Source organism: Chinchilla lanigera, unplaced genomic scaffold (assembly GCF_000276665.1).
Source record: "Chinchilla lanigera isolate Chin_1 unplaced genomic scaffold, ChiLan1.0 scaffold00084, whole genome shotgun sequence".
Classification (NCBI taxonomy): domain Eukaryota; kingdom Metazoa; phylum Chordata; class Mammalia; order Rodentia; family Chinchillidae; genus Chinchilla; species Chinchilla lanigera.
This window is the reverse complement of record NW_004955485.1, coordinates 5,563,369-5,580,398: the sequence shown is the minus strand read 5'-3', so window position 1 is coordinate 5,580,398 and position 17,030 is coordinate 5,563,369. Positions and strand designations below refer to the sequence as shown.

Genomic DNA, 17,030 nt, shown 5'->3' with positions numbered 1-17,030 from the left:
TGAGTTCCATAGTTGTTGTACAAGGCTATACACCCACCAACAGTAGAGAAGGGTTCCTTTTTCCCCACAGCCCCTCCAGCATTTGTTATCAGTTGATTTCTTGATGATAGCTATCTTTCTGGGGTGAGATGGAATCTCAGTATTCTTTTAATTTGCATTTTTCAAATGACCAGTGATATAGAACATTTTTTCATAAATTTATTTGACATTTGTATTTCTTCCTCCAAGAAGTATGTATTCAACTCAGATGCCCATTTTTGGATTAGGTCTTTACATTTGGAGGTCTGATTTGTTTTAATTCCTTATATGTTCTAGATATAAGTGTTTGTCTGAGGGATAACCGGATAAATTTTTTTCCATTCTGTGGGTTGTCTTTTCATGCTGTTGATTTCTTTCACTGTGCAGAAGCTTTTTAACAGAATGAGGTCCCAGGTGATTGTATTATTTTCTGGGTGATCAGGGTTTTATTCATAAAATCCTTGCTTACACCTAAGTCAAGAGTTCCTCTGATTCTCTCTTCCAGCAGATTTAGAGTTTCTGTTTTAATATTTAGATCTTTGATCTGTTTCAATTTTAGTTGAGTGACTGGTGGTAGACATGGGTTTAGCTTTAGTCTTCAGCATGTGGAAAGCCAGTTTTTCCAGCATCATTTATCAAAGAGGTTATCTTTCTTCCAGTGAACGTGGTTAATTCCTTTGTCAAAGATAAGGTGACTGAGTGTGTTTGGAGCTGTTTCTGCATCTTCTAATCTGTTCCATTGATCCTCAGGTCTGTTTTCTTGCCAGTACCATGCTGTTTTTTTTTTTTTTTTAAATCACAGTAGCTTTGCAATATAATTTCACTCAGGGATTGTGATGCCCCATGCCTTGCCTCTGCTGCAGAGAACTGTTTTTGCTATTCGAGGTCTCTTCTGGTTCCAAATGTATTTTAGGAATGTTTTTTCTAGTTCTCTGAGGTATGCTAATGGTATTTTGATTGAGATTGCGTTACATCTCTATAACAATTTTGGTAGTAAGGCCATTTCACCATGTTAATTCTTGCTATCCATGAGCAAGGTATATCTTCCCATTTGCTGATATCCTCTTTAATCTCCTTTTACAGAGTGCTATAATTTTCAATGTATATGTCTTTTACTTCTTTTTAAATATTGATTTCTAGGTATTTCATTTTTTGGGGAGCTATTGTGAAAGGTGTGTTTTCCCTAATTTCTCTCTCTGAGAGTTTGTTTTTTCTGTACAGAAATACTATTGATTTTTTAGCTTTGATTTTGTATCCCACTACACTACTGAATTTGGTTATTAAATCTATAAGGCTTATGGTGGATTTTTGAGGTGTTCTATGTAGAGTATCATGTCATTTGCAAATAATACTAATTTAACTTCTTCATTCCCTATCACTATTCCTTTCATTTCTTTTTCTTTTCTAATTGCTCAGGCTAATATTTCCAGAACTATACTGAATAGGAATTGTGATAGTGGACATCTTTGTCTTGTTCCTGATTTTAGAGTGAAAGCTTTCAGTTTTTGACCATTTAGTATGATGTTGGCTGTTGGTTTCTCATAGATAGCTTGTATCAGATTGAGATAAAGACCATCTATTCCAGTTTTCTAGAGTTTTTTTTTAATCATAAATAGGTGTTGGACTTTTTCAAATGCTTTTTTATGCATCTATTGAGATAACCATGTGAATTTTGTCTTAGGTTCTGTTATTATGGTGTATTACATTTATTGATTTGCATATTTTAAACCATCTATGCATCCCTGGGATGAATCCTACTTGATTATGGTGAATGAACTTCCTGATGATTTGTTGCATTCTGTTTGCCAGTATGTTATCAAGGATTTTTGCATCTATGTTTATTAGAGAGATTGGGTTGTAGTTTTCTTTTTTGGTTGGGTCATTCTCTGGTTTTGGTATCACTGTAATACTTGCCTTCAGGCATGTCTTTGGAATTATTGCTTCTTTTTCAATTTCATTAAAGAGTTTCAGCATTAATGGCACTGTATCTTCTTTAAATTTCTTATAGAGTTCAACAGTGAATCCATCAGGACCTGCACTTTTCTTTGTTGACAGGTTTTTAATCACATTTACAATTTAATTGACCAATATCAGGCTATTTAGCATTTTTATGTCTTCTTGACTGAGTTTTGGAAATTCAAATGTGTCTAAGAATGTGTCCATTTCTTCTGTGTTTTCCATCTTATTAGAGTACAGGTTCTCAAAGTAAGTATTGATGATCTTCTGGAATTCCACAAGGTCCATTGTGATCTCACCCTTTTCATTCCAACTTGCATGAATTTGAGTCTTTTCTTTCCCTTTTTGATAAGGTTGCCTAAGGATTTATCAGTTTTAGATAATCTTTCAAAGATTCAACTCTTCAATTCATTGATTCTTTGTATTGTTTTCATAGTCTTAATTGCATTAATTCCTGTTCTTTATTACCTCTCTTGTATGAGGTTTGGGTTTGATTTGTTCTTCTTTTTCAAGAAGTTTGAGGTTCAATATTAAGTTGTTTATTTGAGCTTGTTATATTTTCCAGATTATACTTTTTATAGAGTTCTTTGACTTCTTTGGTTAGGCGAATTCTTATGTATCTTATTTTTAAAGATAATTGTGAATGAATGTTTGTATAAATTCTTTTTCAGCTAGTTCATTACTGGTGTTTATAAAAACTATTGGTGCTTTAATGTCGATATTGTATATTGCTACATTGCTGAATTTGCTTACCATCTCTAAATGTCTTTATTGGAGTCTCTTGGATCTTCTAAGTATAGGATTATGTAATTGCAAATCGGGATAATTTGACTTCTTGTTTTCCTATTTGTATCACTTTTATTCTTTCTCTTGCTCTATTATTCTGGTTTAAAATTCATGATTTCCATTTTAGTTACTTTTCTCTTTCCTGAGAGAAAATACCTGACACCAAAAGTTAGAGGAGTAAAGGTTTATTTAGCTCACAGGTTGTAGAGGTTTCAGTCCATAACTGTCTGGCTCCAAAGCAGGGTGGAACAAGACAGAGTGGCAATAATTCATGGCAGTGGAAGACAGCAAAGGCAACGAGAGACAGAGTGTCAGAGAGGAAGGGAAGAAAGAGAGAGAGAGAGAAAGAGAGAGAGAGAGAGAGAGAGAGAGAGAGAGAGAGAGAGCGAGATTGAGATTCAAGCCTCTTTTTGTATCCAGTCTACTGAGATTAGAGTAGTGCCAATCCAATCAGTGGACTGATCCAGCAATCACACCCCATTAATCCCAGCAAAGGTGCTTTGGATGCAATCTCAGCATTGTACTGTGCACCGACCACACACTTTAGATTCAGCCACCTCCAAAAAATCCTGTATGATCACAAGGCTTTGGAAGGACATCTAGACACAAACCATAATATTCTAAATTGAGTATGAGCTGTAAGAGTGGATATCTGGCCTTATTTCTTATTTTAGAGTAAACACTTTTAACTTTTCCTCATTCCGAATGATGTTTGATATGGGTTTTTCATGTATAGCCTTTACTATATTGAGGTATGATCCCTCAATACATATTTTTTTTAGGTAATTTTAGCTTAAGTAAATGTTGAATTTTGTCAAAGGTTTCTCCTCAACATCCATTGAGATGATCATATGATATTTATACTTGATTCTATCTTTATGGTGTATTATATTTATTGATTTGCAGATGTTGAACCATCCTTGCATTCTTGAAATATAACTAACTTTGTCATCTTCCAGTGTTGTGTTTAGTTTGGTTTGCAAGTACTGCATTGAGAATTTTGCCATCCATATTCATCAAGCCTATTGGTTTATAGTTTTCTTTTCCTGTTATACCCTTGTTCAGTTTCAGCATAAGATAATGCTGACCTCATAACATGAAGTTGGAAGCCTTCCTTCCTGTTTCATGAAATAGATGGAAGAACATTGGTGTTAGTTCTTTAAAAGTCTGGCAAAATTCAGCTGTGAGTCCATGTGGGCTTGAGTTTTTCTTTGTTGGGAGAATTTTATTACTGTTTCAATCTTTTTGCTTGCTAAGGATCCTTTTAGGTTATTTATATTCTCTTGGATCAACGTAATAAGTCATATGTATCTAGAAATTTATTTATTTCTTCTAGATTCTCCAATGTATTATATATAGATTTTTAAAATATTCTTTTAATGATCATCTGGATTTTAATGGTGCTTGCTTTAACATTTCCTTTTCATGTCTAAGTGTATTTTTCTGAGTATTTTCTCTCTTTTACTTTTGGTTAGTTTGGGTAAGGATTTATCATTCTTGTTTATCTTTTCAATGAACCAACTCTGTTTCATTGGTCTTCTGTATCTTCTTTTGTCCTTACTGCATTAATTTAAGCTGTGATACTTATTATTTCTTTCCTTCTCTGTGGGTATAGTTTTGGTTTGTTCTTATTTTTTTTGTAATACCTTGAAATGTATGATTTATTTGAGATCTCCTTGATTTTCTGATATAGATACTCATAGATATAAATTTCCTCTTAGAACTGCATTTGTTGCACCCCAGAGATTTTGGTATGTTGTGTTTCCATGATCATTCATTTCTAGGAAGTTTTACATTTCTTTTCTGATTTCTTCAGTGACCCACTAATCATTCAAAAGTGAATCCTTCAATTTCCCTGGGTTTGTATAGATTCTATACTTTCTTTTTCTGTTTTCTAGTTTCATTTTATAATAATCTCATAAGATACATGAAAGTATTTCAGTTTTTTTAGTAGTTGTTAAAACTTGCTTTATGACCTAAAATATGGTCTTCTTTAGAGAAGATTCAATGATCTGCTGAAAAAAATATGTATTTTATAGTTGTTGGACGGAATGTTTTGTTGACATCTGCTTAGTTCAGTTTAGCTATGGCATAAGTAAACTCATATTTCTTTGTGGATTTTTTGGTTTGTTTGGATGATTTATCTATTGACGGAAGTGCAGTATATTGAACTCATTATTATTGTCTGGGACTTATGAATTTCTTTATGTTGCACAGTATTTATTTTACAGAATTGAGTGCGCTGTTATAATTATTTCTTCTTGATGGCTTGTTCCCCTTACTAATGTGCAGTGGCCTTCTTTGTTTTGACTGATGTTTGTCTTGAAATCTGTTTTGCTGGATAAGAATATAGCTACTCCTGCTTCCTTTTCAATTCTATTTGCATGGAATCTTGCTTTTCTCCTTTTCACTTTTAGTCTGTGTATAACTTTGCTAGTGAGGTGTCTTTTTTACAGACACCAAAGTACTGGTTCTGGTTTAATCCAGGCTGCCTGTCTGTTTCTTTTAATTGGAGAATTAAGACTATGCTCAGAATTGTGATAGAAATGCATGTACTAATTACTTTTTTCTAATGTTTGACTCCTAATTCTCAATATTCTACTCTTCGTCTTCTGTGTATAAGATTCTTTTAATCATTTTCTGCAATGCTAGTTTAGTGGTCATGAATTTCTTTGATATAGCTTATCTTAGATGTATTTTGTTTCTCCTCTGATTCTGAAGGCTGGCTTGGTTCGGTATAATTCACATTGGCAGTTATTTCCTTTGAGAGCTTGAAATACATTGTTTCATGCCTTCCTTGCCTTTAGCGATTTTGTGGACAAATCAACAATTATTCTATTGTGTTTCCCTCTATATATGACTTAATGATCCCTTTCTGCAGCTTTCAATATTATTTCCTTGTTCTGTAAATTTGACATTTTAACTTTAATGTTATATGGAAATGTTCTTCTCTGGTCATGGCTATTTGGAATTCTAAATGCCTCCTATAAATGGATGTCCATAACTTGCCCAAGATTTGGGAAGATATCTGTTATTATTTAATTTAATGGACTTTCTGTTCTTTTAGTCTGAACTTCATAGCCTTTTCTACAGCAAATTTTTGTAAATTTAGTCTTTTCATCATGTCCCAAAATTCTTGAATATTTTGTTCATAATTTCTTATCTTTTATCCTTATTAGTGCCTGAGTGTTCTAATTCACTAAGTATACCTTTAAGCCTCAAATTCTGTCTTCTGACTAATCCAATCTACTAGTGAGGCTTTCCCCTGAAGTTTTTGTTAAGCATACTATGCCTTTTATTCTCAGTATTTCTGTTTGGTTCTCTTTCACAATCTCCATTTCTGTTGAATTATTTCTTCATTACTGCACTATTTTCCTTAATTCATTCAGTTGTTTAGTTGTATCCTCTTTGAAGTCATTAATCTTTTAAAAAGACAGTATTTTGAATTATTTGTCCAGGCTTTATGCATTTTTGTGTCTTTGTGTTAAGTCACTGGTGTGGCAAGGACTTTAGGAGAAGTCATGTTCCCTTATTTTCTCATACTTTCATCTATGTGCTGGGATGTGCACATCTGTATCAGTGGATGTGCCTTCTGCTTTCATGTGACAGTCCTTTTAGTGCTCAGCCTTCTTTTGTGGGCTCCGTCCCCAGAACTGCTCAGAGAATAGGAAAATGCCTGCAGAGACCAAGACAACACAAAGTGAAATCTGATGCTGACATACAGTGAGAAGCAATGAAAAGCAATTCTACCTCTATTAACAACAGAAAAGAAAGCAGCGATAATAGTATAAACTAAAAGGCTACATAAGTTAAAAGTAAACACAAAAATGATAGAGGGAGCAGAGAAATAACAGAAGGAAGAAAAGTAGAATTAAAAGAGGGAAAAGGAAGAGGGAGGAGAAAATATGATAAAAATTCAATTAAAGAATTAGAAAGCAAATAAAATGAAGTAACAGCAAAAAAATGAGCAAAACAAAAAGAGAAAAAGAGAAAATGCAAAAAAAAAAAAAAGAATAAAATAGGATATAAAAAGAAAAGAAAAAGAAAAATGGGTCAGAAAATGGAACCCTCCTCGTGGAAGTGCTTGGATGAGGAAAGTTTCTCTGTAGGTCTCGCAGCTTTTGAACTCTGCCTGGAGGGGAGGAGGGGTGAGGCGCCAGTGGGTGCTGTGTTTCTCCTCCTACTTAGTGGGTTGTTGCAGGAGCGCTGAGCCCTGAACTGCCTTTTCTCTTGAGCTGGAGTACTGTCAGTGGTGTGTTGTCTGCCTAAGGGCTGTATTCACTCCCAAGGCTTTTTAGGGTTTGTGTCTGCTTGTGTGCCCCAAGCCACTGTGACCCCAACTCTCCTTAAGGCCTATGGGCTGAGTAGATGCCCTAGCTCCTCCAGAGGCACCCTGTCTGTGTGCCCCGAAGGTGTAGAAAGTGGCCAAGCAGAGGCACATCCCCCAACACTGGTAGGTGGGGTGAACTAACAGACTACGGATTTCTTTGCAGGAAGAGGGCAACAAGGGGGATAGAGCAATCTGTGGGGCTCAGTCCCGGGACTTTCAGACCCAGAGTTCTCACAACACCACACATGGCACACCTGGCTCCTCACCACGGAGTGCAGTGCAGCTGGCTAATGTGCCCTCTGCACCTGAGCTCCCTGCTGCTTCAACTCAAGACACCTGCACTTAGTGCCCTATCTCCACGCTGGTTTTGTGGCGGTGACCCAATGAATCACTTCGGCAGAGGGTCTCTGGGGGCCTTGAAGTGTGGTTGTTCTGTGACTTCTGACCCCTGGAGTACCCGTCTCAAACAGTAATTCCCTTTCAAAATGGTTCCTGATTATGGAGCTATGGAGATAAGACATGTGCTGTTGCAGAGTTCTTCCATCCTGCTCACCTCCCATGTGAGAGGACCCACTTTCAGAGTAAAGCCCCATATCACTGACAGCATGCAGCTGTCAGTTGTCCTGAGGCTACTGCTGCCAGCAATCCGCATTCCACCCATGGCGCCTGACAATCACCCATTGGAGCCCACACTTTTTCCTTTTTGAGAGTATTGATGAACGGAATCACCTTGGCACTGGGGTGGTGGCATCTCCGTGCTCACCTTGTGTTTGCAGAGCCCAGCGCCCCCTCACCCACTGGGAGCAGGTTGGGGCTGTGGACTGGTTCCTTCTTTTCTTTGTGTTGTGCTTCTGTTTTTCCGTGACTTTTAATTCTCCTGTTGCCTCTTAATTGATTCCTGGAGCTATTCATCTCATTTTCCTCTCTGAAGAGCTATTTTCCTTCTACTTGATTCCAGGTCGTGGAAGGTCTGTGAATTGCTGCCACCTTCTAGCCCACCATCTTGACTTGATTTTTTCACAGTTTAGAAACTGAGATACGATTTGCATGCAGTAAAGCTTACCGTTTTTAGTGTGCAGTCTTCCGTGGGTGTTGGTAGGTGTGTAACATTGTGTGACTACCAGCATAATCAAGACACGGCACTGTTTCATCCCCTGAATATTCCGTCTTATACCCCTTTTCAGTCAGTCCATATCCCACCCGTGGCCACTGACAAACATACATTGGCAGCCACAATTTTTCCTTTTCTTGAGTATCTAGGAATAGAATTATCTAGTAGGTAACCTTTTGGTCTGGCTTTCATTCTATTAAAAGTAGAAGTGTGAGGTTCATCCAAGCTGTTGAGCATATCCATGGCTACTCCTTCTCATTGCCTAGTCATATTCCATTGTGTGATGTGCTTCAGTTTGTTACTTACCACTCGAAGACCTGGTTGTTTCCAACTTTGTGTGATTATGAATACAACTTCCATAAACGTCCCCGGGAATGTAAGATTTTATTTCTCATGTAAATATCTGGAAGTGAGATTATTGGACCAAATATGAGTATATATTTATAAGAAGCCATCAGTTGCTAAATCAGCAGTGCCATTTTGCATCCCTGCAAGCTGGTGATGAGAGTTAAATTGCTTCCCATCCTCACCAATACTTAAGATTATCATTTTTATTGTGAATTTGTGTGTCTGTGTGTGTTGGGTGTGTGCTTAGCCATTCTGATAACGACCTAGGAATGTTTCACTGTGGATCTAGTGTGCATTTCCCTAGTGACTAATTGTGTTGATGCTGCTCTCTCAGGAGGGCAAAATGCAGGTTTCCACGCCAGACTCTGTTCTGATTTCTACCGATCTACCGATCTTTCTGGTGATTACCGATCTTAGTACAGTTGTCTGTCCTTTCCTGTCTCTAGTGCCTGCCTTCCACCTTCAGCTTTATCTTGACTTTCAGTGACCCTTTGCGGCCAGGTGGACAGCTGCTTGTCAGCCCCACAGGGCCTTTCCCCTGAACTGACCTTTGCAGGCCCTCACCCTAGGTCCAACTCCAGGAATGGCCCAGGGCAGATCATGGTAATTGCTTTCTCAGCAGAGCTACAGCTTCTTTGTCCTGAGGTGCCAGGGACATGACCAGCAGATGAGTATGCCACCTGGACACAGTTCTTTGCCAAGGGGCCTGCTGTCCATTTCCCTGTACACCTCAAATTGGTCCCCAGAGGGAAAGTGGGCCATGCAGGTTTGACACCTTGTACCCTGTTTTAGTTCGCAAGCGGGCAACCTTCTTCCGGGACTGCTGCGGCCATAGGCTCAGCCTCACTTCTAATTTCAGAGAAGGGAAGAGATTATGTTTAAAGTTATTAGATGCTGAGTACCTCCTTGGGTGAAGCCAAGTGAGAACACCGGTCTTTTCTCTAGCTTCTTCACATTCTGTGCAGTGAGGTCAAGTTGTCTCCATGACGCCTTTGTCTTAGGAATATATGTATGCATACATGTGTGTACATACATGTGTATATTGTTTAAGTATTATATTACAACATACTGGTATTTCTGCCTTGAGTTGCAGTCAAAAAGTGAAAGGTGCTGACCTGTGATACACAAAAAGAAAAGTGCCCTCTAAATTTAGAGTCTGTTTATGCAGAGCATGGAGCCCAGGAAGAACTGAGCAATAAAGTAAGGGCTTGAACAGTCCAAATGCAAATGGGAAGAGTCCTAGTCCTCTCAGACAGGAGGGAGATCACTGTAGCATTAGGTACAATGGCCTGGAAATGCCTCTGGGACTGCATGGGACTCCAACAAAATCTCTCTTACTTGTATCTTTTCAGGCCCCATTCTCCTGATTTTTCCTGGAGAATTTTCCTGCAGGACACAGAGAATGCCCATCTGAGTGGTGGAGCTTTCAGGGAGAAAACACGATAAATGTGCTTATCTGAAAACACACCTTCCTGCTCTTATTACCCAGCAAGAAAGTAGGGGTAGGGAGAGACGGGAACCTCATGGGAACAGTGAGTGGGTCCAGGAGTATTAGTACGACTTGCACGTTTTCTTCTGGAGGGCGCAGAGTGAGGCCTTGGGTATGTGTTGGGGCATGTGGGGTCAGGAGGAGGGCTGATTTAGAAGCCTTTTCTGGTGATTGCCAAAGAGAACACCGAAAAAGTCTTCCATCTGGCAGAAGATTCTAGAACTCAGATTCCATTGCTGTTGAGGAACGACTGGCAGCTTGGCTTCACCTACACCTCCACACCTTTGCAGATTATTTTAAGGGAAGAGCCTATGCGGGGGCTTCTGAGCCCTAGATGTGCACATGGAGACATCAGCGGTCCTGAAATGGTTCCGACAGTGAGCTGTGAGAATGGGAGGGTGGAGACGGTGAGCGGCATAACTGGGACCAACGCTGCCCTTTCCCTTGGCATCTCCCCTGCCCACCTCTGTCCAGGGAGAAATCCAAGCAGTTGTTGGCCTTTGTCAGATTCCCCTGTGTATCCTTCCCTGATAATTCCATTCTCCTCCTGATATTGTCCATTCACCTGGAGTTTTTGGTTGGTTGTTTTGTTTATTTTGATTGTAGAGACAGTGTCTTTCAAGGCTAGTCAGGTTACTACCACAGAAACAAAACAAAGAACTGAAGTTTCCCATGTGGAATAAACAACAGCAATAACAACCCTACAATCTGTGGAATTCTTTACCTTTCCTCCCTGTGGTACTCTTTCAGAACAGCAATGAACCCCAGTAAACCATGAACATGGAAGAATGGGAAATAAATAGAAATCAATCCTTGATATATTGTGGTGCCATTGAGTAATCTACCATTCAGCCTTCTGTTTTTGTGTATCTCAGTTGCCTTTTACCTTTGGAACCTGCTGAAATTTCCATGGAAACTCACAAGCACCTTTCTGTGGTGCAGAACACTGTCATTCGAAGTTTCTGTTTTCCTTTCCCAGAATGTGCAATAAAAGATTCAGTTGAATTTGTACTTAGTCTAGAACCCTTCTAGGCAATAAAGCTGCTTAAATCCTCCAGCTACTTGTTTAGCAGCAATGCTCTTTTACTTACAATATCAAGGGCAGGCAAAATCCCATACATCAGGAACTTTGGCAAGACTTCTTTATGTTATCTCATAGACCCTTTGCCAACTGACTGGGGAAAAGAAGAAAAACAGGGCTTCTCCCACCAATTTTAAAGTGGTCATTGGTTGAGAACCAAAGTTCTGGGAGTTATCCAAAATCACACAATGAGACAATGTCATGGACAGAGATAGAGAACAGGCCCGCAAGGTGGAACATCTGCCCTGAACTATCTCTCTTACCACTAAGTTAGGATTCTTGGACTTCTGTCATTAAGGCTCATCCTTTGATGCCTTGAAGACCTGTCTACAAGTCTCTCTTGAGCTCCAGCACATGTTCTCAAGAAGAGGTAGTCCCTTTACTTGTGGATAAAGGGAATGCTGTTAAGGATGAGGTCCTAGAGAACAAAGTACAGAGACACATAAAGTAGGCAAGAGTCATGGGTACGAGGAGGGTGGTGCATATGATGAGGCAGTGTAGGTGCAGATATGAACACAGAATTCTTTCAGAGACCCCTGGGCACATGACATTTCTCACCGCACTCCTCCATTTCTATGTTGTATCCCAAATACCATGTAGAGAATGCTGGGACTTCATTTGGGGCATCTCTGAGACTACAGGCATTTTAGCCCAACCTGGTTTTCCATCTCTCACCTTTTTTCCTAGGTAGCAGGTATCAAAGGGATATTCCTGGCAAACAAGAAGGTGGATGAGCAGGTGAAGACATACATCACGTACAACAAAGGCAGGGACTGGCGCCTGCTGCAAGCTCCAGATGTGGACCTGAGAGGAAGTCCAGTCCACTGCCTGCTGGTCAGTCACTCACCTCATGGGAAGCTTACAGGGCAGACTGGTTACCTGGGATGAGATGTCAAGGGCTTTCTCCCACTGAGAGATCCTAGAGAGTTGGCTGGGACTGAGCAAGAATTTTATCTAACTCCCAAGGTGTTGGTCTGAGGGCTAAGATTGCTGCATCAAGTGGGTGGAAGGCTCAGTTGAGTTGCATAGGCTTTCCACAGTGTACTTCAGGCTACAGTTAAACAAAGAAGTGTGTAAGAGAAGGAACTTATACTTAAAAGTCCCAGGCAGGGCTTGAAGAGATGCTGACATGATCCTGTTTGACGAGTGCATGATAGATGTTAAGGTAAGCCAATTCAGTCTTGGAAGCCAAAGGAAGTTCAAATTGGCATGTCTACATGGAGAGTCAATTAATTTATCCCCTTTCTCAGGTTCTTGTTATAAAAGATATTGGCATAGGAACTCAGAGGAGGAGGGGTGCAAAATAGGCTCCAGGTAGGGAGGAGAAACAATGAACATTAACACTCTTGATGTTCAGTGCCCTCTTAATGAGGAGCTATACCAGAAACCGTCCTCAAACGCCAGAAGTGAGAGTGCTGCTCCAGAGAAAAACAGAACCTTTTGCCATGTATTAAAAGCTCAAGCACTTGTCTGTCGTGTCCCAGATGCTATGCTATACAGTGGAGACACAGTGAGGACCAGGGTAACAGTGCCCTGACCCTCTTTGTAGTTCTCAGACTGCGTTCACAGGTTTGCTTTCTTTGCTTGTTTCTTTTTTGTTTGTTTCCTTTGGTTTGTTTTGAGTACTAACAAGTTCAGAGACAGATGGCTGCCTACCTCTATAAATATGTGGGGGTTTTGTATTTTTTTTTTGTCCTGAGAATCGAACTCAGGACCTTGTGCTTGCTAAGGAGGGACAGTGCCACTGAGCTATATCCCCGGCTCCATTGCCTACCTCTAAAATCACCTTATAGCATAATTTTTTCCTTCAAATCTTAGCCATGACTTAAGCTTATTTTCTTAACCTAATTTTATCTTTTCACTTTCATGTCCTCTTATTTTTACTTTCTGTATAGGATATCTCTATAAATCCCCAAGCACTTTAAAAATACCCCTATGGCATACATAAATCAATAGGGGACATAAACTTAGATGTTACTTGCCTTATATAAACTTCAAGTAGAGTTATAAACAGGAACACAGTACATAACATAGGTAGAAGCAGACACATTCCAGTTGAAGAAGAAGGCAGAAGACTTGGACTGCTTCACTTAGTTTCCCCCTGTACCCCTTCTGGTGACCCTTAGAGCTCTAGGAAGCAGGGTTTGATGACCAAGGTCAGATATGGGAGGTCATCGTCATTGTCTGGGAAGAGGCCAGAGAAGCTTCCTCCAAGCCCCAAACTGGGCTAACCGAGACCTCGATGGGAGGGGTGGCCATGTGGATGAGATGGCTGCGCATGTGATTGTATGAGTTGTGATCCAAAGTACAGTTCATGTTTGAATTGTTTTTTTAAAGTTTATTGTCATGAAAGACACATTGCCATTAATCCCCCTGAACCTACTTCCTCTCATTGCAAACACACTTATCCTGTCACACTTGACACTTTCTGGACCAGCCCTGGAAGTCTTCTTTGGTGAGTGTCTTTACTTGCACTGTCATGGCTGCCTCAAAGTCTTGAGTCAATTCAAAGCACTTACCTTTCATGGTCATTGTAACTTTGGGGATGAGGCAGAAGTCATGTGGTGCCAAACCCAGTAAATAAGGTAGATGTGGACACGCCATCACTTTTTTACAAGCTTTCCTTCTTCACTGGATGGCACTGAGCAACAGCATTTACTATACTCTTGGTCTACCTCATGAAGACACTTATGAGGGCGGACCTCCTGAACTACCTCACAAAGGGGCACAAAGGGTGGATAAGTGTGTTTGGAGTGAGGGGGCCTGTTTTGAGGAGGACTGATAGAAATGTATCTTGTACTGCAATTTTTTTAATCAAACGTTTACCATATATTTTAATCACCCCTTTTAGGTAGGCATAAGGGCAGGAAGGGACTATGGATGATACTCAAGGCAACTTCTAAAGAGAAGCACTGGCTTTGTCAGGTGGACAGAGGGAGAAGGAGGTGGCTCTTTATCCAGTACCTTGATGTTTCTGGAAGCTAGACATCTGGAAGCCTCCTCTGCAGTGGGACAGTGGTGAATGAAGGTCAGGAATTTCCTGGAATGAAATGATTTTCCTCTTCATTTCAGCCCTTCTGCTCTTTACACCTGCACCTACAGCTTTCTGAAAACCCATATTCTTCAGGAAGGATCTCCAGCAAGGAGTCAGCCCCAGGACTTGTGGTGGCCACAGGTATGGAAAACATTCCTGTGCTTCTTCCTCACTGAGGTCTTCCAGAATAAGTCTGTCTCCTATTTTCAGACCATGGGTTTATTTGGTCATTGAAAGCTACAGGAGCTCCTCTCAGAAAATGTGCAGGAGTTTTGGATCCCCTAAGCCCATCACAAGAATCTCAGACGCAAAGAGCTCTGGACAATCATAACTTCTGTTTTAATGCATCCTCCTCCTCACCACCACTACCACCACCGCTGCCACTATCACCACCCCTGGGGACATAGACTGGTTGTCTGAGCTTTGCAAGAGACCAGAGTTCTTGTCAAAGTAAACAGGTCCGATTATTTGTAATGGGAAATTCTCACTTAAAGAAAGCATGATGGATGAGGTCTCCCAGCTCTCCAAATATAAGTTGGGGCAGCTTTCTCTTTACACTGAAGACACTTTACCAAAGACTTTTGCCCAGAGTTGTTTTTAATCAGGAGGTCTCTGGTGCATGTAAAGGTTTGTTTACACATGATTAAGCACTTGGCTGCAAGCCTCGGGGAAAGGGCAAAAAAACTTGAGGTTGCATTGTTGGAGCCCTTGTCCACTGAGCATCAGTCAGAAATGAAGATAAAGCAACTCTGAGCTGAAATGCAAGTCTCCTGGGGAACGTGTTCTGATTAGCATGCATTTGATTTGCATACACCTTTTCAGGAATACATTGCCAGCATAACACAAATCAAGCTTCTAATCTTAGAAGTTAGAGCTCTGAGGTAGCTCTTTTTCTAATGAAAGCAGATAAATTCACAGTGTCTCTCTGAGGAGGCACATTCTCTTTTCTCTCATCCACCCAAAGCTCTGGATTTTGGATTCCTGCTCTCTTTGCAAAGGCTTCCTTCTGCAAGCCTCTGACTGAGGGAACTTCTAAAAACCACCAATGACCAACCACTGTGATTAGACTGACAGCTAATGTGGCCCACTGGCTTCTCAGTCAATGCCTCTTCAGTGAGTATGGATGAGATCCATCAGGATTAACACTGCTGGCCAAGGATTCCAGGACGATGAGATATGAGAGAGGTTCTGTGCTCTATTCCTGGCTTGGGGAGTGGTCCCTATACCCTGCAGTCAGTGAGACTTGGTTCTGACTCAGGGGCTGCTGCCTGTTCTCTAGGGCTACTGGAAGCCCAGGGGTGATGTAGAGGCAACAGTGGTTAAGAGTGACCAGTAACAAAAGTTAATATGATTTGAATGCATACTGTGTACCCAGGCACTGTTCATTGTCGTTTACCCACTCTGAACTTCAGTGTTTTCACTGGCAAAGTGGGAATAACAGTACTAACATAATGGAATTCCAGAACTAAATGGGGTAATGAATTTCAAATGCTTAGAGAGTGCTCAGGACATACTGAATGCTTGGTACAAGCTACTCATCATCATTCATACCACAGAGGTTAAAACTCTTCTTCTTGCATTAGAAGAATATAACTTGTTGTCGCCTTCAACAGAACCCAGAAATCACACACACATTGTGAAACTCATGAACCCTGGCATTCTGCCTTTTAAGCTGCACTCTTGCGCTCACTGGGTTTGTGAATTTCTTTTAGTTTTTGACTTTGTTTTCTCATCTGTAAAACAAGGCTGTTTTCTACCTTGTGAGGGTGTTGTAAGATTTAGAGATGGAAGTGTGCCCATGAGACTGAACGTGGTGCTGAGTCTACGGAGGTGGGATTAGTGGTTGTTGTTTTTGCCTGTGAACTACATACATTGCTGGATTAGTTTTGTGTTAACTCTTTCACAGATGAAACAAACATGCACACATGACAGAGTTTTTTTTTCAGTTTTTTTATCCACCTGTATCAGAATTGAGTAATCCCCCCCATGCAACTCCTGAGGCTCCTTACCAGGCCCCTGTCATTGGGCAGATAAAACATAGCTGATGAGATCCTGATGCCTCTTCATACTCAGCTTTTCCTTTTCCTGTGTGTCTGGTCTCCCTGGAGTTGATCTGCCACTGGGAAAATGATTATGAAGTCATCAAAGTGTGCCTTGGCTGGCCGGCAGGCAGTCTCTCTGGGGACCTTTCTACACCTGTGCCCGACCTGCCCTGGGGGCCTTAAGCTCTCTCCCTTCCTCTCTCCTTCCTTAAGCTCTCTTCCCATCTCTCCTTCAGAAGTGGCCTCAGGATGAATGTGTGCCCTGGGATTCCTTTCCAGTTCCTGTTGAGGACACCTCACAGGAAGTCTGAATTCTCACCTGGAGAGTTTGACAATTGCTTTTAGCAGGTAGAGTCACTGGGATCCTTCATATCCCAAACACTGGCTTCCAGCTTGTAGTAAGGATGTCACATACTCACAGTGCTACCATGTGCAAAGCACTCTCTGTGCTCTGACTGTGCAGTGACACTGTGATATAGCAACAGCAACCTCAGGCCTCTTTAATTTTCAGAGAGATGAAGCATGAGTGGGAACAGGCGTCATGCCCAAGCCCACTCTCCTCACACCAGCAGAGTGCTCCGTCCCATAACAGTTCAGCCACAATTGTCCCTCAAGCCCCCTCACATGCCAGCTCCACAGCTAACCTGCCCCTGCCCTGTTTCCTCAGCCCCTAATGTCCACACCTTGTCACGCCTTCCTGGATGGTCTCCCACGTGGCTGACTGCACCCCGTCTGTCCTTTCGTCGTGAGCCCTTCACCCCTGCACAGGCAGCTTCTCCTTCTGGCATCATTGTGACAAGAACAGCCTCTCTAACCCACAAAGATGTTCACTGTT

At 40.9% G+C, this 17,030-nt stretch overlaps 1 protein-coding gene and 1 long non-coding RNA gene across 2 annotated transcripts in view; one reads left to right on the top strand and one right to left on the bottom strand.

The window, feature by feature from the left end:
* The window catches only part of Sorcs3 (sortilin-related VPS10 domain containing receptor 3), a gene marked incomplete at its 5' end in the record, with an annotated part of 574,832 nt that overhangs the window by 468,514 nt on the left and 89,288 nt on the right, over nucleotides 1-17,030 (top strand). Inside the window, 2 exons of the mRNA XM_005403919.1 lie at nucleotides 11,807-11,953; nucleotides 14,192-14,294. Of these exons, the coding sequence (XP_005403976.1) occupies nucleotides 11,807-11,953; nucleotides 14,192-14,294 (250 nt within the window). The remainder of the gene's footprint in view (nucleotides 1-11,806; nucleotides 11,954-14,191; nucleotides 14,295-17,030) is intronic.
* Nucleotides 6,221-11,522, bottom strand: LOC102021667. Its single transcript, XR_263907.2, has 5 exons — nucleotides 11,383-11,522; nucleotides 10,503-10,674; nucleotides 9,452-10,420; nucleotides 8,508-8,604; nucleotides 6,221-6,436 (listed from the first exon to the last, which is right to left on the bottom strand). It is a non-coding gene; the product is annotated as an uncharacterized LOC102021667 (long non-coding RNA).